Source organism: Bufo bufo, chromosome 2, assembly GCF_905171765.1.
Source record: "Bufo bufo chromosome 2, aBufBuf1.1, whole genome shotgun sequence".
Lineage (NCBI taxonomy): Eukaryota > Metazoa > Chordata > Amphibia > Anura > Bufonidae > Bufo > Bufo bufo.
In genome coordinates, this window is record NC_053390.1 from 360,290,801 (window position 1) to 360,314,922 (window position 24,122).

General features: G+C 44.5%; 1 protein-coding gene across 2 annotated transcripts in view; it reads left to right on the forward strand.

The window, feature by feature from the left end:
- The window catches only part of LOC120989201 (programmed cell death 1 ligand 1-like), a 174,564-nt gene extending 155,034 nt beyond the window's left edge, over nucleotides 1-19,530 (forward strand). For both annotated transcript variants that reach the window (XM_040417141.1, XM_040417142.1), the window contains 2 exons: nucleotides 10,658-10,795; nucleotides 18,873-19,530. In XM_040417141.1, coding sequence (XP_040273075.1) covers nucleotides 10,658-10,795; nucleotides 18,873-18,895 — 161 coding nt within the window. In that variant the 3' untranslated portion in view covers nucleotides 18,896-19,530. The remainder of the gene's footprint in view (nucleotides 1-10,657; nucleotides 10,796-18,872) is intronic.
- The last annotated feature ends 4,592 nt before the right edge of the window (nucleotides 19,531-24,122 follow it).

The following is a 24,122-nucleotide window of genomic DNA, read 5'->3' on the forward strand; positions in this document are numbered from 1 at the left end:
AGCCCTCCATGTGCTCGCCAGAGGTAGCCTGACTGCCATTAGGTACCGAGATGAGATCCTCAGACCCCTTGTGAGACCATATGCTGGTGCGGTTGGCCCTGGGTTCCTCCTAATGCAAGACAATGCTAGACCTCATGTGGCTGGAGTGTGTCAGCAGTTCCTGCAAGACGAAGGCATTGATGCTATGGACTGGCCCGCCCGTTCCCCAGACCTGAATCCAATTGAGCACATCTGGGACATCATGTCTCGCTCTATCCACCAACGTCACGTTGCACCACAGACTGTCCAGGAGTTGGCAGATGCTTTAGTCCAGGTCTGGGAAGAGATCCCTCAGGAGACCGTCCGCCACCTCATCAGGAGCATGCACAGGCGTTGTAGGGAGGCAATACAGGCACGTGGAGGCCACACATACTACTGAGCCTCATTTTGACTTATTTTAAGGACATTACATCAAAGTTGGATCAGCCTGTAGTGTGTTTTTCCACTTTAATTTTGAGGGTGATTCCAAATCCAGACCTCCATGGGTTGAAAAATTTGATTTACATTTTTTAATTTTTGTGTGATTTTGTTGTCAGCACATTCAACTATGTAAAGAACAAAGTATTTCAGAAGAATATTTAATTAATTCAGATCTAGGATGTGTTCTTTTTGTGTTCCCTTTATTTTTTTGAGCAGTGTATTATCTGAACGGATCCGTCTGTGCAGATCCATGACGGATCCGCCCCAAACGCGAGTGTGAAAGTAGCCTTAGGCCTCTTTCACACTTGCGTTGTTGGGATCCGGCATGCACTTCCGTTGCCGGAGGTGCCTGCCGGATCCGGAAAAACGCAAGTGTACTGAAAGCATTTGAAGACGGAACCGTCTTCCAAATGCTTTCAGTGTTACTATGGCACCCAGGACGCTATTAAAGTCCTGGTTGCCATAGTAGGAGCGGGGAGCGGGGGAGCGGTATACTTACAGTCCGTGCGGCTCCCGGGGCGCTCCAGAATGACGTCAGAGCGCCCCATGCGCATGGATGACGTGATCACATGGATCACATGATCCATGCGCTTGGGGCGCCCTGACGTCACTCTGGAGCGCCCGGGGAGCCGCACGGACGGTGAGTACACTGCTCCCCCGCTCCCCACTACACTTTACCATGGCTGTCAGGACTTTAGCGTCCCGGCAGCCATGGTAACCACTCTGAAAAAGCTAAATGTCGGCTCCGGCAATGCGCCGAAACGACGTTTAGCTTAAGGCCGGATCCGGATCAATGCCTTCCAATGGGCATTAATTCCGGATCCGGCGTTGCGGCAAGTGTTCCGGATTTTTGGCCGGAGCAAAAAGCGCAGCATGCTGCGGTATTTTCTCCGGCCAACAAACGTTCCGTACCGGAACTGAAGACATCCTGATGCATCCTGAACGGATTACTCTCCATTCAGAATGCATTAGGATAATCCTGATCAGGATTCTTCCGGCATAGAGCCCCGACGACGGAACTCTATGCCGGAAGACAATAACGCAGGTGTGAAAGAGCCCTTAGACTGGCCAATTTTCGTCCAGTTTATTGTTTGTTTGTTTTTTTAATTCTGTTTATTAGAAGCAGATTCGCAAAATGACAAGAACAAGGGTCATGTACATACAAATCATACAACAATGTATCCCCCATGTTCCCCCTAAGAAGAATAAAGGTGCCGGTACAGCATTTAAAGGAACATGAGCCTTACACATGCGTATCTGACTGCGTTTTTCAAAATAAATATAGAAAACAATGATCAAAAACCAGGGAGGGAAAAAGGGGAGGGAGAGGGGGTTGAGGGGGAAAAAAAAGGCAGGGCTACACTGCCAGGGGACCCAAGGTATCACATAAAGCTGATTTAAGGTACCAGGAAGTGTACTGGAAGGGTTTGACCAACTCCTTCATATCTTCGGGACTTAAATGTGTAATAATGAATGTTCGCCATTTGCTGAAAATTTTTGAAGCCGAGCACTCCTTGTGTCTTAATGCCTCTATTCTTTCAAAACCCATCAGCACCTTCAACTCAGAGATCACAACAGGAATGTCTGGCATGGCATCTATAAGCCAGCATTGCAGCAGAACTCTTTTGGCTATCAGTAGTATGGAATGTAAGATGATCGGGATCTTAGTTGGACAGCCAGACTGCCCCCCCTCAAGACGTATGTAGTGAAAAATCAGAGCCTGGGGCTCCATAGGCAAATCTAAGAGCCAGTGTTTTTTTATATAAGCGACAACGGTGACCCAAAAGTTAGCTACCTTGGTACACGTCCATATACCATGCCAGAAATCTGTTGCCGAGACTCAGCAATTCGGACAATGGGTGATGCGATCCGGGAATTGAGAAGAGGCTGGAAAATTAAAACCATAAATTGCATGGTGCATCATTTTAAAATATGTTTCACGCCACGTTTCGCTTATCACACACTCGCGGACCTTGCCCCAGCCCTCAAGGATCTTTTCCCCGATCTCATCATCCATGGTGATTCGTTCCCACTGCTTAAACAGAGTGGATACCTTAGCCTTCGTGAAGTTGCCTGAGAGTGCCCTGTATAACCTTGAGAGGGATACCGTTTGAGGAGAGAAACTGAGAACATCGTCAAAGGAGTTCTTGATCGCCTCCTTTGACAAGTCTCGTAACCTATGTGAGCAGAAACCCAGAATCTGCAAAATTTGCAGGAAATGGGAATCAGGCAGGGCATATTTTTCCTTCAGTTCCTTTGGGGTCAGCCATCGTTTCTCCTCTCGGTGCATCAGATGTTCCGCCCTTGTCAACCCTTTAGTCATCCACAGCTCAGAGAGTCATGTACAAGTCCCCTGGGGGAACTCGGGATGTTCCCACAGTGGCATCCACTTAGAGACTGCGTGAGGCAGGCCAACTGTTTTCCTAATCGCCTTCCAAGCTGCCATCGTATCCCTTAATAAGAGTGAAGTTTTAATATCCTTGGGAAGCGAGGCCAGATTTGAATGGAGGCATGCCACTAAATTCCAAGGGGTCACTAGGTTTTGTTCCAACTCTCTATTTAAAAAGTGGTCGGTATTGTGTATCCAATCCGAGATATGTCTCAGAAGGCAAGATAAATTGTATCCCTGTATGTTCGGGAATTTCACCCCTCCCTCTGGTTTCCATAACATGAGCTTTGAGAGAGAGATACGAGGACGCCGACCAGACCACAAGAACGTGGTGAATGCTCTATTCAAAGCAGTAACATCAGCATGTTTCAGTAGAATTGGGAGCATTTGGAGGGGGTAAGGTAATTTAGAGAAGCTCATCATTTTGATGAGCTGACATCTGCCAAGGAGAGACAAGGGAAGCGAATGCCATTTCTGTAATTCTGATATTATTTTCGCTATGAGGGGTGGGTAGTTTAGCTGGTATAGTGACCCAGGGAGCTTACCAATCTTCACCCCCAGGTAAGTGATATGTTGTTTGACCGCCGCTAGGGAAAAACCCAAGGTAGTCCAGAAGTGGGAAGAATTTATTTTATATCCCAAAAAAGATCCAAAACGACAAAGGAGCTCCATTAATGGGCCTAGATGTTGCTGAGGAGTAGCCATAAAGATCAATAGGTCATCGGCATATAAGGCCAGCTTAACCTCTTTCCTGCCTATAGTGATTCCCGAGTATAGCTCAGAGTCCTCTAAGAATCTAGCCAGAGGTTCGATGGCCAAGTCAAAAAGGAGGGGGGAGAGCGGGCACCCCTGCCTGGTTCCCCTCTGGAGGGGAAAAATGAGGGATAGAAACCCACCCGTGTGAATGTGTGCCGCGGGGCTAGTATAGAGTCCCTGTAGGAAAGTACGGATATCCCCGTATATCTTGAATCTGTCTAAAACCACCCCCAGCCAGTCCCACCGTAGCGAATCAAAAGCTTTTTCCGCATCCAAAGCCAGCAAGATAGGGGCCGTGTCTGGCTGGGGGCGGCGTCGGACCCAATCCAAAGTTGCCAGGACCTTTCTGATGTTTGCTACCCCCGACCTCCCCTTTATGATACCCACTTGTGATGGGCCTATCAGGGCGGGCATTAGGAGGCTCAGTCTATCAGCCAGGATTTTGGTCAAGATCTTAAGATCCTGATTGATGAGCGAGATCGGGCGATATGAACCTGGATCCTGCGGGTCCTTGTTGGGCTTTAGTATCAATTTAATGTAGGCCACATTGACATGAGCGGGGAAATTACCCGTATGCAGGAGGTGATTAAAGTATTCCACTAGGGTGGGGGCGAGGTTATCTTGTATCATCTTATAGAATTCCCCTGAGAACCCGTCAGGGCCTGGCGCTTTCCCGTTGTGTAGAGAACGTATTATATGTAGTACTTCCTCAGCCGATATTTCAGCATTCAGAATCCCCCGCTGCTCCTCTGTCAGAGACGGTAATTTAATTGCTGATAAAAAACGTTCACCCTCCTCCTGTTCTCCTGGGGTGTCCCTATAGAGCCGCTCATAATATTTTCCTAACAGTTCATTTATCAGCTTAGGGTTCGTTTGAATCGCTCCATCCTCACCTTTTAATGCCGTAATAACCGTGGGAACCCTCCCTCCCTTGGCTAAATTTGCCAGCATTTTGCCCGACTTATTCCCAAACCTGAAAAGATCCGCCTGAAATTAAGATCGATACATGGCCTCCCGTCTATCCGCCCACAATTCAAAATTACTTCTAGCTGTCATCCAGGCCTCCTTATGCTGACCCGAAGCTACCTGAAGAAACCTAGGGTATGCTTGCCGAAGGGCCGTGCTAGATTCCTGATATTGTTTGGCCACCACTTTACGCAGGTTACTCACATAGCCAAGTATCTGACCCCTTAGGACCGCTTTAGCTGTCTCCCAGTGAGTCGAAACATCTGATGCACCCCTGAGGATTGTCCCCCTGGAATTCCCACCACCAACCTCGTATTGTATCCTTGAAGTTGTCATCTTTGGCCAGGAAAGAAGGAAAACGCCACAAAAAATCTGTCCCTCTAGGATATGCATTCTGCAGGCAAATGGAAATAGGTGAGTGATCAGAAATAAGTAAGTCATGGATTTCAGAGGAGACCACCTTAGAAGACATATGTGAGGATACAAAGAGATAATCTATACGAGACCAAGCATTATGCGCATGTGAGAAATGCGTGTATTCCCTATCATCAGGGTGTAGAGAGCGCCAGGTATCATATAAGCCCATAGAGGCTAAGAGAGGCGGTATGACCTTGTCGGAAAGCCTCTGTGTACCTACAACCCCTTCAGTTCTTTTCCGATCTTCCAGGACAGATGCGACTGAATTAAAGTCACCACCTACAATTCTATTATGGGTTCCGTCCGCATTTGCGTCATTCGGGGCATATACATTGTGGATGCTATATGATGTCCCCTCAAATTCAAGCAGCAACCTATGCCATCTTCCCTCACTATCGTGAGATTCTGATAACACTTTCCCTGAGAAATTCTTATGGAGCAGTGTAAGCACTCCTGCCCTGCGTCTCCTGTACGGGAACTATGTCAGGCCAGAGACGTTTTAAATGGCGCAAAATTTTGGAGCGCTTCTGTGGGGAGCGTAACCCTTTGACATTCCAGGAGATGATTCGCATTTTAGTTCTGATAATCACGGATTCCCGGACAGAGAAAGCAGCAGGTGGGAAGGGGAAAAGGGAGGGAGGAAAAGGGGGAACAGAACAATAAACAATGTAAAAAACAATGAAGAAACACTGCCTATAGATATAGCAGGTGAAAACCCGCTAGGCACCTAGGCTAGATGGTGTCAGCCTTCCCTAAATCTGGGTGTTGACTTTTTTCCGCCATGGCAGAATTCTCGTATACCTAGCCTCAGCAATAACAAACAGTGAGGCTGAACTATCAAGACCCCATGAATTAAATAAACCCCTGGTCAGAGGCACCCGGATACTTCCTGTGGACTGGCCACTGAGATTGAGTCCCACTGGAGATTAATGCATTTTAGCGTCCCCTTCTGGAGTGCCTCCCCGAGCCATTCCGTGAGCGGTCCTTTCCTCGGCGGTTCGTTGGTTCCGCTGATAGCTTCGGTGTAGGCCGTTGAGGAGATAGGGCGACGTCACGCAGCTCCGAATCCAAAATCCCATCAAAGGCCTCCTCCACCTCAGAGGGGGATCTAAAAGTGACAGTACCTCCTTGTGCGCGGTGGATCCTCAACACCACCGGAAAAAAGAGCTGAAAGCGGATATCCTTTTGGTAAAGCTTGGTACAAATAGGGCTAAAAGCTTTTTTCGCGACATCCGCCGAGAAGTCCTCAAAGAGTAAGATTCTGTGACCCCTGATAGTGATTTGGTGCTGTCTCTTGCGAAAGTTGCAAAGCAGGGCCACCTTATCATTAAAGTCCAGCAACTTAAAGATGACTTGACGCGGTGCATCTTATGGGGCGAATGCTGCCGTTTTTACACTGATACACCGCCGACCGCAAGCTGCACAGCGCGGCCGGCATGTGTATCAGCGAGGAGGGGCTGAGGGCCAGCCTTTAGTTTTGTAATGGCAGCGGGGCCCGGTGCAGTCACTGTATTCTATTGCACCGGGCCCCGCTCACTGTACTTATGGTATCTACTGTAACTGCAGGCAGGCAATGTTTAACTATAAATATGTTCGATCCAGCAGCCTTTACTTACGATCATAGCAGGCTAGAGGCAGGAGACGGGGCAGGCGGGCACTGGCAGCATAACTTCCTACGTCACGTGCCTGCTCCGTCCACATTATGAATAAAGCAGGCGGCCCAGGCACGTGACGTAGGAAGTTACGCTGCCAGTGCCCGCCCACCCAGCCTCCTGCCTCCAGCCTGCTATGATCGTAAGTACAGGCTGCTGGATCGAACATATCTATAGTTAAACATTGCCTGCCTGCAGTTACAGTAGATACCATTAGTACAGTGAGTGGGGCCCGGTGCAATAGAATACAATGACTGCACTGGGCCCCCGCTGCCATTTAAAAACTAGTGTAGATGCCAGCCCCCACCCCCTGTATTGGGGGTCATTCACAGTGGCGGACACTGTTATGGGGGGGATCTATGGATGTGAAATAGCATAAAATGCTATTTATCTGTAATCCACAGATCCCCCCTATAGCAGTGTCATGCCATCCACAGATGCCCCCATAACAGTGCCATCCACAGACGCCCCCATAACAGTGTCAGCCACAGACCCCCATAACAGTGTCAGCCACAGACCCCCATAACAGTGTCAGCCACAGACCCCCATAACAGTGCCATCCACAAACCCCCATAACAGTGCCATCCACAGACCCTCATAACAGTGCCATCCATAGACCCCCATAACAGTGCCATCCACAGGCCCCCATAATAGTGTCATTCACAGGCTACCATTAGTTCAAAGCCCACCAAAAGCACACCTTTTAGTTCAATTTTTTTTTTGTTATTTTCCTCCTCAAAAACCTGGTTGCGTCTTATAGGGCAAAAAATACGGTAATGTATGGCAGTACAAAAAAAAACTTTTAGTGCCCCATGTAGAACAAATGTCCCCATAGCGCCCACCTTAAAATGAGTGCTAGTACAAAAATGCTCCCTTATACAGTGGGCCAGGGAGACATCACTCACGTGCCCCATTGCAGCATTCAACTGTATTGCTGTCCTGAGGACAGCAATGCAGTTGAATATGTAAAGATGAGCGTTTCCACAATAGAAGCGATCATTGCCCATGGCCCTTCCATTGCCCCCCTCTTGCACCTACCTGGTGCTGCCTGGGGCAATCGCTTTGCCTCATTGGCAGTGCACCTCTGACTGTCACTGCCTGCCCTGTGAGAGATCTGAGAAGATCGGATAGACTTTCAGCACGTGAGTCTATCTGACAGGTCTTTCTGTGTTTCCTTTCTGTTTGTTGTTGTGGGCTGGATCCCACCTCTCCGCAGGTTCTGCTCGTTAGCTGTTTAGAGGCTCTATTTAAGTCCGCCTCTTACTGCTGACTTTGCGGTTGATATTTTCCTTCTGGAGTTTCATACTAGTTGTTTGTGGATCTTCTACTTCCCGCTCGTCTCAAGCTAAGTCATCCTGTTTTTTTCTTTGTGCGTGTGTTGCTTCTAGGTCTCAGGGAGACGCTGGTCCCTTCACAGTGGAAGGTACTGGCTGTCTCATTCCCCGCTCCCTAAGTTAGGGTTTGCGACACTGTTAGCAGGGCTTAGGTTCCAGCATATGAGTTTGTTCACCATCAGGACTTGCTCATACTGTCAGCAGTCAGGGAGAGGCTCAGGGATTGTTAGGAGGTTACCATTCCCTCCTCCCTAGCTTTGGGGCCTAGTCTGTTTAACTCTTGCTGTTTGTTTACTTGGTGTTCCTCTTATCCCCACTTGCCGTGACACTGACCCAACCAATAGTTGGTATGGAGTCCGTGAAAAGCGTCTATCCCTGAACCACATTTATTATCCAGCCTGAGCCCCTGTGATATATCTGATGCAGTTGTGACAGTCTAAGTTTACGCTATCTACAGGATTAGTAAATCTGGGCCTTTTTTTTTTTTTGGGCGGTTCTTCATGGAATTTTTCCTATATAGAGAAAGTGTTGTCAAAATGCCTGGGAAAAAAGTTCTTGTCAACCAAATGAACAAAAATGCTACTAGCAAAAAGACGCTTTTGTGCCCTGCATTTCAAGTTTCACATAGATATTCAGCTAGTGAAAAACATATGCATAAATTGCACCAAAAATGCTAGTGCAAAAAAACAACCCAAAAGAGAGTAGAGTAGAGTGGAGCATTTTTGGGGGCAAAAAGCCTCAGTTTTTGTTGCAATTTTTCATGCAGTCTTTTGAGCCAAAACCAGCAGTGGATTGAAAAGGGATGGCAAAAATAAAGAAAAGACTTTACATATGTATTTGTATTTTTATTGTATTTTATTTTATTTTTTCGTTGGCCTTTTAGTCTTTTTGCTAATTAACAGTATTAAGGCTGCGTTCATACTTCAGCTATGTGATCAGTAATTTCGATCAGTTATTGCGAGCCAAAACCAGGTGTGGGTCAAAAACACAGAACAGGGGGAAATCAAATAGGTACACTTGATCTTTCAGCAGACTTCACTACTGGTTTTGGCTCACAATCACTGATGGAAATAACTGACCAAATAACTGAAGTGTGAACTCAGTCTAAGTGTTGCAATTATATAAGTAGTGTCTCAGAAAATGTTACAAAAATCTTCTGTATGTCGGCAGATTCTATTCACAACAATATGAAGGTTTATTATCAGTTTTTTAGAAGCCACCTTATCAGCAACTTAAGCTAAACAGCTTTTACTTCCTGCTTCAAGGGAATGTACCTCAATTATTTCACACGCAGTAGCATTCAAATGCTATTTCCTTATATGTGGCAATACAACAGAGAAGTAGGAATTACTACAAGTGAAATACCAAGAACACATAAAAAAATTTCCTCCACACAGTTAAAGGTTACTCTGAGACAAACCAATCATACTATATACCATACCAAAAAATGTTCGGTAGCACTAAGGGGCACTGTGGATAGCGCTATTGGGGAGGTACTGTGACTGGCACTAAAGGGACACTCTGGTTGTCAATGGGAGTAATATGTAAACATGACCAACAAACACCTACTGCTCTAACTTCTGATTCGCTAATGTATGGTCATTTTTAAGGAAAAATCCTCTAGTAATAAATTCACTTGTCACTAGTATATAAAGAGGGGAAACTTATCATCCCCCCCACAACAGTTTTCTGATGTAAAAAAAAAGTCACAAACCTTGTGTTTGGGAATTTTTAAATGGCATTGTGCCTAAATCTAGGTGCAAGTGGCATTTCTATTGACATTTTTCTGAAAAAAAAAAATGGTATGGCAAGGCCAAGGAGAGGCCAGCGGGCCCAGCGAATTTATCTTATTTTATGCCAATATTCTTATTAGTACTGTCTCAAGCAGGAGATGGGGAGATGTTCTCAAATAATATAAAAGACTTCGATCTAACCCCTCCCCAAAAAGTATTTTCAAGAAATTGATTGCTCTAGGTGACTACAAATAAAACAGCAGCACTATAGTGCTATTTGAGTACCACACATTAATAGTGCCATGAGAATATCCTCATTAAACAATGTAATTAGGATGATTTTATTAAGTGTCATCAGGATTTACCCATAAATGGAACCAAGCACTCTCCAAATAGCAGTGAAAGCCATAGAACCCCCTTTTAAAAATAATACCCCTTAGGGACAACATCGCAGCAGTAAGCAGGTATAATTACAGCTCCTCATACCATTCACTTCAGTGGGAAGGAGTAGGTATAGTTTCACTGCGAGACAGAGGAGCTGTAATTACACTTGCTCGCCGCTGCAATGTCTACAGAAAGCAGGTGAACAGTAAAGAGAGTGCACAGGGGCGCTGCATTCTCATTGGCGGGGTGCAAAGAGTTGGACACCAGCTGATATGATATTGATGTAGGAGAGGTCACCAACAGAGGAAACCGGACAACCCCTTTAAGCTCTCCCTATTAGTCAGCAGAAAGGTTAGAACTGCCATATCATATCCCAGGTATTAATATGCTAGTAGAATGCTCACCCTATTTAGCATTTATTTCCAACATTACCCCATTTAGGAACTTTTGAAATGTATTTTGATATTTTAGTGTAGCCATTTCATTGTACTGGACTTTAATAAAATAATTAAACTGTGAGTAGTGAGGCCTTACCTACAGTTATTTTTTCGTTCTTATTTTCCTCAGAATCTGGTCATCATAGGCTGCCATCCCATACAGTGATCATAATAAGTATAATCATGTGTGTTGTGGTTTCCCTCGTGGTAATGGTAATGGTATTACTTAAAAAAAGACATCTGTGTTTCAAGTGCTTCAAGAAAAAAGGTATGTTCCTATATTCTCAAGGCATACAAATTCCACCTTTAACAATATTTGCCAAAATAACTCCTAATATTTAGATGTATTAAATGTTTCATATTTTTTGCTGTTCCAGGATATTTTGGTACTGCACCATTGTAAAGCTAACTTCGCACTTGTGGCAAAGCTATCTGGCAATGTGAGTGGGTTCTCTGGATTGGGCATAGCAGGATAGTGCCAAATGCCCGCCAGACTCAGGATCCGGCCACTCTACCATAAATGCCGGGATTCGGAAAGACAAAAACCGTTGCATGCAGTGATTTTTGTCTGGCCGAATCCCGGCATTTCTGCTAGGGAGCAGCCGAATCCCCTCCAGACTTCATTATAGTCAATGGGGTCCAGCGCGCACATGGCACTATCCGGCCATGCCGAATCTGGGGAACACCGGCAGGCTGTCCTCTGCTGGAACAGTCTGCCTGATAGCTTTGTTGGAAGTGCGAAGTTTACCTCACCCATCCACTAGCATTTTAAAAAGCTGTGCATGAAACGAGAACACATTATATGTTGATCATTTTACCTAAAGGCATACAGTACAATTCTTTTAACATCTACAATAACGTATAGCTGAATAATGTTAAAGGGGTTGTCTGGGATATTAAGAAAATTGCAGAAGAGCAGGAAAGGGCATTAAAAAAATAAGCCTTATTGAGTCCCCAGGGGAGATGTCATGTACTTCATTCACATGACTGCTGCAGCCAATCAGTGCTATGGACACATGAATAATATACGTGACATCATCTTTCCTCCTCTTAGGCTACTTTCACACTTGCGGCAGGACGAATCCGACAGGCTGCTCACCCTGTCGGATCCGTCCTTCCGCCGTGCCGCCGGACCGCCGCTCCGTCCCCATTGACTATAATCACGGCGAAAGGCCGCCAGACTGAAAGTCCTGCATGTCCGACTTTTTAGTCCGGCGGCCTCTCACCGCGAACTGCCGTACTGCGCCGGAGCTCCGCCCCGTCCCCATTATAGTGAATGGGGACGGAGCGGCGGTCCGGCGGCACGGCGAAATAGCGGAAGGACGGATCCGACAGGGTGAACAGCCTGTCGGATCTGTCCTGCCGCAAGTGTGAAAGTAGCCCTAAGTTTCTTAAAATCCCAAATGCATAATTTTTTACATAAAAAAGAATAAGGAAAGGATAACATTGTGTTTTCCTGGAATAATCACTTTACATCTAAGGCTAGTTTCACATTTGCAGCAAGAGATCCAGGAGGCCGATCTGGCAGAGAAGAGCCTGTCGGAGCTTTCTGCTGGAACAGACTGCTAGATCTCTTGCTGCAAATGTTAAACTACCCTAAGGATCCTTTCACATCTGTGCCATAAGCTCTGTTCAGGGCTTCCGTCACAGAAATTGTCAAAAATAGCGGAGAGAAATGTCCTGCATTTCTACATTTAAAAAATGTTCTCCAGAGTGGAAACCAAATGGATCCCATTATAGTCATTGAGATCTGTTAGGTTTCGTTCCTCTCAGTTAAGTACCAGATCCGGCACTTCCATTACTCCGGTACCGGTATAGGAGCAGAGGAATGGAAATAAGTGCTGATGTGAAAGCAGTGTACATAGTGTCAAAACAACTTGAGAAAATGGCTACATCATAGTGCTTCATTTTATACAGAAGCAATGCAGTAAAGGACTTTTCCAAAATGTTAAAAATTGTGTTCGAAATAACAAAATGTATACTTACTGGTTAACCCCCTCCTGACCAGTGCCGTACATATACGGCACAGGCCGGGACTTTAAGCATGGCGCCCGCTCGCAAGTGTTTCATACAGCAGACACCAGCAGCTAAAGACTGCGATCGCGGGTAGTGCCAATCATGGACATTTAACCATTCAGATTGACCATGGCATCTGAATTCTCGAAAAAAAAAAACAGAAGAGCGCGCTTCTGGGTGTATTTCGACTCTCCGCTGGGGAGCCGGATGCATTGTGCAGAAGCTGCTGCACATTAGTTCCTGTGGAGCCCCTGCCTGTGGCAGGGCTCCATAGGAATACTAATGTATTGGAGTGTACCAATGGATTGGAGTGTATGAGAGAAGCAATCTTTTATTTTTGTATTGTTTTTATATTTTATTTATGTTTATTTAGGGAGAGTGATTAGAATTTTTATATAAAAAAATAATAATTTTTACACTATTTTATAGTTCCCATGCAGAACTATAACGTAAAAAAAAATCATATAAATTAAAAACTATAAAAATTTTAATCACTCTCCTTAAATAAACATAAATAAAATATTAAAACAATACAAAAATAAAAGGTGAAACGAAAAAAAAAAGTCAAAAGGGCCAATTTGCCATTTTTTGCTTCACCTTCCGCAAAAAATGGGCCCTCACAGATCTCCGTACCCATAACTACAAAAAAAGTTATAGGGGTTAGAATTTAGTGATGAATAGAAAAAATGTTGTTTTTTCCGGTATTGCCATAATCATACTGACCTGGAGAATGAAAGTAACAGGTCAGTTTTACCGTATAGGGAACACTGTAATAACAAAACCTAGAAAACTGTTGCAGAATTTTTATATTTTTTTCCAATTTCACCACATTTGGAATTTTTTTCCAGCTCCCCACTACATCGTATGCATTATTAAATGGTGGAATTAGAAAGTGCAACTTGCCCTCCTACTTTGGCAAATTTTCTAACAATTTGGAAAACCCCATTATCATGTTGCGATAGAAAGCCTAGCAGAGGAAGTACATGAGAGACACAGTGGGAGGAATTTAGGATTTCTTACATCAGTCTTAATTTTTTTTAAATGCGCTAGAATAAGAGACGCCAAAGATGCGCAGGCCAAAACTCGTATTGGGGAGGTTAAAAACTATAGCTGTTGGCAGAACGAGTGTTCCCATTAAGTGTATGGCCACTTTAAATTATGTACTGACTATATCCTGATTAACACACTGCTATGAAAACCTACCTTTGGGTAGCTGCACAGCTCCAAAACCAAAACATGCTACTTTGTAAATTCACAAAGCTGAAGAAGCTATGCTGTGCTGATTCTCAGCAGAGGAAGATGTAGTAACAGATGTAGATGCTGATATGGTTGACTGGTTTACATGCATACAGCGGCATATGATAGCAGCTGACTCTGGCTTATTCAGCGTTGTTTATATCAAGACTGTTTATTGCGCTGTAACTGAATATTCAGAGGTGCATGCACTGTGTCCTAAAAGAAGCCTACAGGTAATCTAACATCAATGTGTAACACATTCCCAACCGTACAAAGTGTTTTAAAAGAGCAAAAATATGCTTACTGTATGTAGTTGTGTTTGTGTTTATAAAGGCTGAATTACTTGGCCACTGTATGCATTGTCACCACATTTTCCCTGATGTCATTTCTCAACATTGCCCTCATCGCCGAGCATTTACTATACTGCGAGCAATACGGACACCATTATCTATGGAGTCATATTATTCTGGCCCTTCAAAAATGCAATTCTAAAATCATTGAAAAGACGTGAGCAATCTGTCCTTAGAGTTTCTTTTTTTTTTTTCTTATTGCTTGCCCTTTCTTGTAAATGAAGACATGTTTTGCAAGTACTTCTAGTAAATGTCCTACTTACAGACTGAAATCAGTCATAGTCTGCTATTAGAATTGATAACATGTAGGCATATCATCTAACATGGGCTTGGGTTGTAGTTGATTCACTAGACACATTATGACGAACGCTACGCTTCATTGTGAAACTGGTTGTATTAATAAAGGGGTTGTCTGGGTTCAGAGCTGAACCCAGACATATCCCCTTCTTCACCCAGGCAGCCCCTCTCAGTGGAGCAGCCAAGCATTTCATGCTCCGATGCTCTTCCTTGCCCTGCGCGATTCAGGGGCTTCTTCAGCAGATCCGGTGACGTACCTGGTCTCACCATGGGTATGCTAGGCGGAGGCCTCTGCCTAGCAGTGAGCCAGCTGACGTTCACCGGCACTAAAGGGCGGACTTTAAGGCTGGGTTCACACGAGCGTGTCCGGATTAGCTCCGGATGCGTCCCGGTGTGTTGCGGCAAACCCGCGCGAGTAGGAATGCAATTGCAGTCAGTTTTGACTGCGATTGCGTTCCGATGTTCAGTTTTTATTGCGCGGGTGTAATGTGTTTTGCACGCGCGTGATAAAAAACCGACTGTGGTTCCCAGACCCGAACTTCTTTACAGAAGTTCAGGTTTGGGTTCGGTGTTGTGTAGATGTTATTATTTTCCCTTATAACATGGTTATAAGGGAAAATAATAGCATTCTGAATACAGAATGCTTAGTAGGTGATCAATTGAGGGTTAAAAAAAATAATAATAATCAACTCACCTTCTCCTCTTGTTCGCGTAGTTCTCCCGGTCTTTAGTTCTTTAAAAGATGAACTATGGGCTAAAGGACCTTTGGTGACGTCAGATCACATGCTCCAATCACATGGTCCATCACCGCGGTGATGTACCATGTGATTGGAACATGTGATCTGACGTCACCAAAGGTCCTTTAGCCCATAGTTCATCTTTTGAGAAGTAAAGAAGAGACAGGGAGCTACGCGAACAAGAGGAGAAGGTGAGTTAATTTATTTATTTATTTTTAACCCTCAATTGATCACCTACTAAGCATTCTGTATTCAGAATGCTATTATTTTCCCTTATAACCATGTTATAAGGGAAAATAATACAGTTTATAGACTGTCACCTAGCAACCATGCGTGAAAATCGCACCGCATCCGCACTTGCTTGCGGATGCTTGCGATTTTCACGCAACCCCATTCACTTCTATGGGGCCTGCGTTGCGTGAAAAACGCAGAATATAGAGCATGCTGCGATTTTCACGCAACGCATAAGTGATGCGTGAAAATCATCGCTCATCTGAACAGCCCCATAGAAATGAATGGGTCCAGATTCAGTGCGGGTGCAATGCGTTCACCTACTGCATTGCACCCGCGCGGAAATCTCGCCCGTGTGAACGCAGCCTAACACTGGCCTATCCTGTAAAACCGCCTAAGGCAAGGCTAAAGCCCACCCATTAGTGCCGGTAACGTCACCAGGAAGACTGCAAAAAATATGTAAAAATATTAACAGCCCTTGCCCTTCGCCATGCAGCACGGGGCAAGGAAGAGCATCAGAGCATGAAATGCTTGGATGCTCCACTGAGAGGGGCAGCCTGGGTGAAGAAGGGAATATGTCTTGGTTCAGCCCTGAACAACCCCTTTGATTTAGACATGTGAATGATACAGCAGATATAGATGAATGTACCAGTAAGTAAAAAAAAAAGAAACAACATACAGTACTGTACAATAAAAAACGAAATGTAATAAATCTGCCACCAAACCTTCCATAAACAGTCGGATGATTATATAGGCGGCACAATAGTCCTCTGATGTCTTGCAAACAAGGATCTGACAGGTAAAATTTTAGACTGTCAGATCTTGTACTTTCTCCCTATGTAAGTGCATGCAGCTGCTTTATTATATTATTTAGTGTTCAAGTGGCAGAGCTGATGTTTAGCCTGATTATCCTATCAGTCATTCAGCAGGCAGCTATCCCAAGTCTGATCAGCATTAGACATATCTTTATTTAAAGGGGTATGCCCACAAAATGTGTTACTATGCAATGAATAGTCCATTGCATATAAAGTATTATCGCGATATATATGCAATAAAAATATTGTGTTTTTTTAAATGTATATATTTTTTCCTACTCTGGCAGCGCCCCCTGCTGTTTATCCTGCACTCCAAAGTCTAGTCCACCTCCTGCATTAGTGGTGGACTAACATGCTCAGTAGCTTCCCTGCTCCCTCCCTCGTCTCAGTGCTAGTGTAGTGATCTCAATGAAGCAGCCCAGAAACCTTTCATTCATTCATTCCTACTTCCAAATTCATAGAAATACACAGTTGAGTCACATTATTATGACCACCAGTTAATATCCAAAGTAACTGCCAAGTGCAGCAAGGACAGCAGCTAGGAGTGACTCAATAAGGTCCTGGTAGGTTGTCATAGGTATCTGGAGCCATGCTAACTGCAGTGCACCCCACAACTGCTGAAGAGTACATGGGGAGGAGCCATAGAGCGACCACAATGATCAAAGTGGTCCACAGATGCTCAATTGGGTCCAAGTCTGGGGAATTAGAGGGCCAGGGTAGTACTTGGAAGTTTTACGCGCTCTTCTAACCAATGTCGACATTTCTAGTCGTGTGACATGTCGCATTGTCTTGTTGGAAGATCCTATCCGCCCCAGGGAAGACAATCAGCATGTATGGGTGTAAGTTATCTGCAAGGATGAATTCATACCCAAATTGGTTGAGTATGCCTTGGATGAGTAGGCCAGAGAATGTCATGAAAATATTCCCCAGACCTAACTCTGCCACCACAGACTTATGTTCTTTCAGCAATGGTTGCAGAGTGTTTGATCTCCGTTGTTTCTCACCTGACATGCCAACATCCATCCATCAATAAATTAGACTAATTGGAGAAGACAACCCTTTGCCAATCAGCGAGGTCCGATTCCGATACTGCAGAGAAAATTGAAGTCTTTTCTGCCGATGCAACTTTGTTGGTAGAGGTGCAGTGACCATCCGCCTACTTTGGGGCCCAATACACAGTAGGGTTAGCTGAATTGTTGTTCTAGACAAGTCGGGTAACCCCCTTGTTTATTTTGATGGTTTGCTGCTCCACTGTAGTGTCGGTCCGCCCTCGCACACCTTTAAACCCGACGGTTACCTCTCACATCCGTGACACGTGGTGCTTCACTGTTTCCATGTCGCTTATTCGCAATGGTGCCATTTGTCAACTCAAGATACACTATCATCACAGCAGCACGCAAACAGTTCACAAACTGTGCAGCTTCAGAAAAACTGTCACCCTTGGCCCGAAAGCCAATAATCGTCCCTTTTACCCATGATGGCAATGAGGGATATCTGTGCAGGCAGCCTGTCGCACACCTTATATACCCACCAAGCCACCTCATGACATGAGCTACGTGCTGCTGCCATCGAAAGTATGAAGTGGTCATAATAATGGGACGTGACTGTGTATATAGCTATATCTCTCTGCCCACCCACAGAAAGGGAAGGGACAAATCCTCCAGATATGTAAAATAAAAATGAGAAAAAAGACAAAATTACACTGGAGAGCACAATTTTTCCATTGATTCCATAAAATAACAGTGTGCATTACTCCAAATATATATATATATATATATATATATATTTATATATATATTTTTTTTTAATTTGTGGGATAACCTCTTTAACCATTGCAGAGCAGAGCTAAGCTGGCTGTTTGGTAGGCAGCTGCTGCCCTGCTACTTCGGATAGGCAATGCTCCACTCACTCTGTATCTGTCTCAATTCCAGTGCTTCGGCAGCAGGCCCGAGCTCAAGTGTCCTGTGGGTCTATTGGAGACATTCTATATTGAACTTTACCTTAATTTGCAGTATTGTAGGGGTTAACCTATCCTGAGAATAGGTCAACAATATTAAAAGCCCAGAGAACCCCTTTAATTTAAACATGGTATAATGTTTTTTTTTCTAAGGAACATATTGTGCCTTAGGGCTCATGCACACGGCCGTTGCCCAGGCGTGGCTGTAGTGCGGCCGGCATACGGCAGGTCCGCAATACACTGGCACCGTCCGTGTGCATCCCGCATCATGGATCGCAGACCCATTCACTTGAATGGGTCCGCAATCCGAGAGGTGCGGAACAGAGGCACAGATCAGAAGCCCACAGAAGCAGTACGGAGTGCTTTCATAAGTTTACTATACGTGCCTCCGCACCGCAAAAAAATAGTGCATGCACTACTTTTTCGCGGTGCGGACCATTGGATGCAGATTGCGGACCCTATTCAAGTAAATAGGTCCGTGATCCGCATGCGGCTGCCCCACGGTCAGTGCCCATGCATTGCGGACCGCAAATTGCGGTCCGCAGCACAGGCACGGAGCCCTTACGTTCATGGGAGTGAGCCCTTGCGGGTTTCGAATTCACAGTACATTAAGCCTTATTTCAGTTCACACACTGTATTCTCTTCAAATAAACAAAATGTAATGTTTTTATATAAAGGCATTAACAAAACTTTTTTTTTTTTGTAGGTGACCGATCTTCACCACTATGAAGTAGGAATATATGGAACGTTCATTATATGCACTTTATCATATTATAAAAAAAATAATTTCCATGTATTACATGCCGTCATATCTGGAGCATTATTAGCTTAGACAAAATGTATATAGATTATCATAAATGTCGGCCACATTACCACGATGTTGGTCGGGTTCACGAACATATAGGCATAACTGAAAAACATATCTTTTGATAGATCTTACAAAAACGTATAGACTGTCACTGTCTTCCTGTGTCAACGAAGCAGTTTAAAAAGTTGGAAATACTTGAGTTGTGTTTTTCGTAACTTCAGTTTCCCCTTTAAAGAGATTTCCAGGACTTTGATATTCATGGCCTTTCCCTAGATTAGATCATCAATATCTGATAGGTGGGGGTCAGACACCTGGCACCCGGTCGGCTATTTGAATAGGCCACGGCACTCTGGTGAGTTCTGTTGCTTCCTCAAAGCTCCGTACATTGTATAGCGGTTGTGCTTGGTATTGCCGCCTAGGCCCATTAAGCTACAAATAGTCTATGCGACCAATGAACACAACATCTCTGGCCTAGGAAGAGGCCGAGGTGCTCATCAGAGTGCTGCAACCTCTTCACACAGCTGATCAGCAGGGGTTCCAGGAGTTGGACCCCCACAATTAGATATTGATGACCTATCCTGAGGATAGGACATCAATCTTAATCTCCCAGAAAAACCCTTTAATGAAATTACCCAGAGCATTGTAAAATTCTGTAAACTTTGATTCAAATTTGAAAGAAAATAATTCATAAGGCACAGTTGTCACAAGACTGTATACCTTTATGATTTCTCACTCTGCAATCCAGACAACAAGTCTGTCCCAAACATCAGAAGAGGTGTGGTACCTCAGTTAAAGTCACTTACTAGAATCAACGGCAGTTTCAAAATCACTGTTGTTTAATTAACCTATAATTTCTGTGGAATGTGACCATACATCTCTGCTGAACGTCAGAAGTATGACCAGCTCATTCTCAAGATCCTTAGAGATAATTTATCAACTCTGATTTTAAGCACTCTATATGGAACTTCTTAGGCCTCTTTCACACGAACGATACGGATTGGCTCTGTATGCCTTCAGGGTGCGTTCAGTGAAACGCGCACCATTTAGCAAGCAAGTTCAGTCAGTTTTGTCTGTGATTGCGTTCAGTTGTTCAGTTTTTTCCACGCGGCTGCAATATATGATATATATAATTATTATTATTCAGAAAAAAACGTGGTATGAGCAGCTCTCACCTGCCTGGGACTCCACTTTTGAGGCACGGAACCGCTCCCTCACCTGGTCTGGGAGCAAATGGGGATGAATGCAAAAAGAAATTGGTCCAGCCTTGCTTCGTGGTGATCCAAAAGGCACTTTATTAAATAGTGATATGTACTAAAAACATCCAGATACAGGTTGCATACGTCTAAGCGTTTCGGGCAAAGAACAGTTTAGCCCTAAGTCATGAGTTAGGGCTCAACTGTTCTTTGCCCGAAACGCGTAGACGTATGCAACCTGTATCTGGATGTTTTTAGTACATATCACTATTTAATAAAGTGCCTTTTGGATCACCACGAAGCAAGGCTGGACCAATTTCTTTTTGCATTCATATAATTATTATTGCTCACACCAAAGAATCCAGTGCTCCAAGTTATCTTCAAAGTAGTATTTAAGTGGAAATGAACATTACTGTTATGAAAATACATCAAAATAAAAAATATTTTTAGTTGTTCAAAATATTCTGCACATATAAAATCATCAATGTTACAAATAAAAAATTCTAATAATTTCATTCTGTATTATTTGGAACAAAAAGCACTGACATCAAAGAAAAAATGGATGGTACATGGAGCATTGTTGTGACATATCTTGTTAGTTAAAGGGCTTCTGTCACCCCACTAAAGTGTTTTTTTTTTTTGGGGCTAGTTAAATTAGTTATATTGCGATATATGAAAATATAATGGTGTTACTTACTTTGATCCAGCAGTTTCTTCCAAAAACAAAGTTTTATAATATGTAAATTAGGTCTCTACTAGCAAGTAGGGCGGCTACTTGCTGGTAGCTGCTGCAGAAAACCGTCCCCTCGTCGTGTTGATTGACAGGGCCAGCCGGGATCTCCTCCTCCGGCCAGCCCTGTCGGCATTTCAAAAATTGCGCGCCTGTGTTCATTCGGCGCAGGCGCTCTGAGATGAGGAGGCTCGCCTCCTCAGAACTCCCTCAGTGCGCCTGCGCCGATGACATCACCGAAATAGAAGACGAATGAACACAGGCGGAGGAGGAGATCCCGGCTGGCCCTGTCAATCAACACGACGAGGTGGCGGTTTTCTGTAGCGGCTACCAGCAAGTAGCCGCCCTACTTGCTGGTAGAGACCTAATTTACATATTATAAAACTTCGTTTTTGGAAGAAACTGCTGGATCAAAGTAAGTAACACCATTATATTTTCATATATCGCAATATAACTAATTTAACTAGCCCAAAAAAAAAAAATCACTTTAGTGGGGTGACAGAAGCCCTTTAACCACCTCCGGACCGCCTAACGCAGATTCGCGTTCCGGAGGTGGCAGCCCTGCGCAGAGTCACGCATATACGCGTCATCTCGCGCGAGCCGAGACTTCCTGTGAACGCGCGCACACAGGCGCGCGCGCTCACAGGAACGGAAGGTAAGAGAGTTGATCTCCAGCCTGCCAGCGGCGATCGTTCGCTGGCAGGCTGGAGATGTGTTTTTTTTTAACCCCTAACAGGTATATTAGACGCTGTTTTGATAACAGCGTCTAATATACCTGCTACCTGGTCCTCTGGTGGTCCCCTTTGTTTGGATCGACCACCAGAGGACACAGGTAGCTCAGTAAAGTAGCACCAAGCACCACTACACTACACTACACCCCCCCCCCCCGTCACTTATTAACCCCTTATTAGCCCCTGATCACCCCTGATCACCCCCTGTCATTGATTACACCCCTGTCATTGATCAACCCCCTGTAAAGCTCCATTCAGATGTCCGCATGATTTTTACGGATCCACTGATAGATGGATCGGATCCGCAAAACGCATACGGACGTCTGAATGAAGCCTTACAGGGGCTTGATCAATGACTGTGGTTATCACCCCATATAGACTCCCTGATCACCCCCCTGTCATTGATTACACCCCTGTCATTGATCAACCCCCTGTAAAGCTCCATTCAGATGTCCGCATGATTTTTACGGATCCACTGATAGATGGATCGGATCCGCAAAACGCATACGGACGTCTGAATGAAGCCTTACAGGGGCGTGATCAATGACTGTGGTTATCACCCCATATAGACTCCCTGATCACCCCCCTGTCATTGATTACACCCCTGTCATTGATCAACCCCCTGTAAAGCTCCATTCAGATGTCCGCATGATTTTTACGGATCCACTGATAGATGGATCGGATCCGCAAAAACGTATACGGACGTCTGAATGAAGCCTTACAGGGGCGTGATCAATGACTGTGGTGATCACCCCATATAGACTCCCTGATCACCCCCCTGTCATTGATTACACCCCTGTCATTGATCAACCCCCTGTAAAGCTCCATTCAGATGTCCGCATGATTTTTACGGATCCACTGATAGATGGATCGGATCCGCAAAACGCATACGGACGTCTGAATGAAGCCTTACAGGGGCGTGATCAATGACTGTGGTTATCACCCCATATAGACTCCCTGATCACCCCCCTGTCATTGATCACCACCCCTGTCATTGATCACTCCCCCTGTCATTGATCACCCCCCTGTCATTGATCACCCTCTGTAAGGCTCCATTCAGACATTTTTTTGGCCCAAGTTAGCGGAATTATTTTTTTTTTTTCTTACAAAGTCTCATATTCCACTAACTTGTGTCAAAAAATAAAATCTCACATGAACTCACCATACCCCTCACGGAATCCAAATGCGTAAAATTTTTTAGACATTTATATTCCAGACTTCTTCTCACGCTTTAGGGCCCCTAGAATGCCAGGGCAGTATAAATACCCCACATGTGACCCCATTTCGGAAAGAAGACACCCCCAGGTATTCCGTGAGGGGCATATTGAGTCCATGAAAGATTGAAATTTTTGTCCCAAGTTAGCGGAACGGGAGACTTTGTGAGAAAAAAATAAAAAATATCAATTTCCGCTAACTTGTGCCAAAAAAAAAAAATTTCTATGAACTCGCCATGCCCCTCATTGAATACCTTGGGGTGTCTTCTTTCCAAAATGGGGTCACATGTGGGGTATATATACTGCCCTGGCATTCTAGGGGCCCCAAAGCGTGAGAAGAAGTCTGGTATCCAAATGTCTAAAAATGCCCTCCTAAAAGGAATTTGGGCACCTTTGCGCATCTAGGCTGCAAAAAAGTGTCACACATCTGGTATCGCCGTACTCAGGAGAAGTTGGGGAATGTGTTTTGGGGTGTCATTTTACATATACCCATGCTGGGTGAGAGAAATATCTTGGCAAAAGACAACTTTTCCCATTTTTTTTATACAAAGTTGGCATTTGACCAAGATATTTATCTCACCCAGCATGGGTATATGTAAAAAGACACCCCAAAACACATTCCTCAACTTCTCCTGAATACGGAGATACCAGATGTGTGACACTTTTTTGCAGCCTAGGTGGGCAAAGGGGCCCATATTCCAAAGAGCACCTTTCGGATTTCACTGGTCAGTTTTTACAGAATTTGATTTCAAACTCCTTACCACACATTTGGGCCCCTAGAATGCCAGGGCAGTATAACTACCCCACAAGTGACCCCATTTTGGAAAGAAGAGACCCCAAGGTATTTGTGATGGGCATAGTGAGTTCATAGAACTTTTTATTTTTTGTCACAAGTTAGTGGAATATGAGACTTTGTATGAAAAAAAAAATAAAAAAAAAAAATCATCATTTTCCACTAACTTGTGACAAAAAATAAAAAATTCTAGGAACTCGCCATGCCCCTCACGGAATACCTTGGGGTGTCTTCTTTCCAAAATGGGGTCACTTGTGGGGTAGTTATACTGCCCTGGCATTTTCCAGGGGCCCTAATGTGTGGTAAGTAGGTAAATGACCTGTGAAATCCTAAAGGTGCTCTTTGGAATATGGGCCCCTTTGCCCACCTAGGCTGCAAAAAAGTGTCACACATGTGGTATCGCCGTATTCAGGAGAAGTTGGGGAATGTGTTTTGGGGTGTCATTTTACATATACCCATGCTGGGTGAGATAAATATCTTGGTCAAA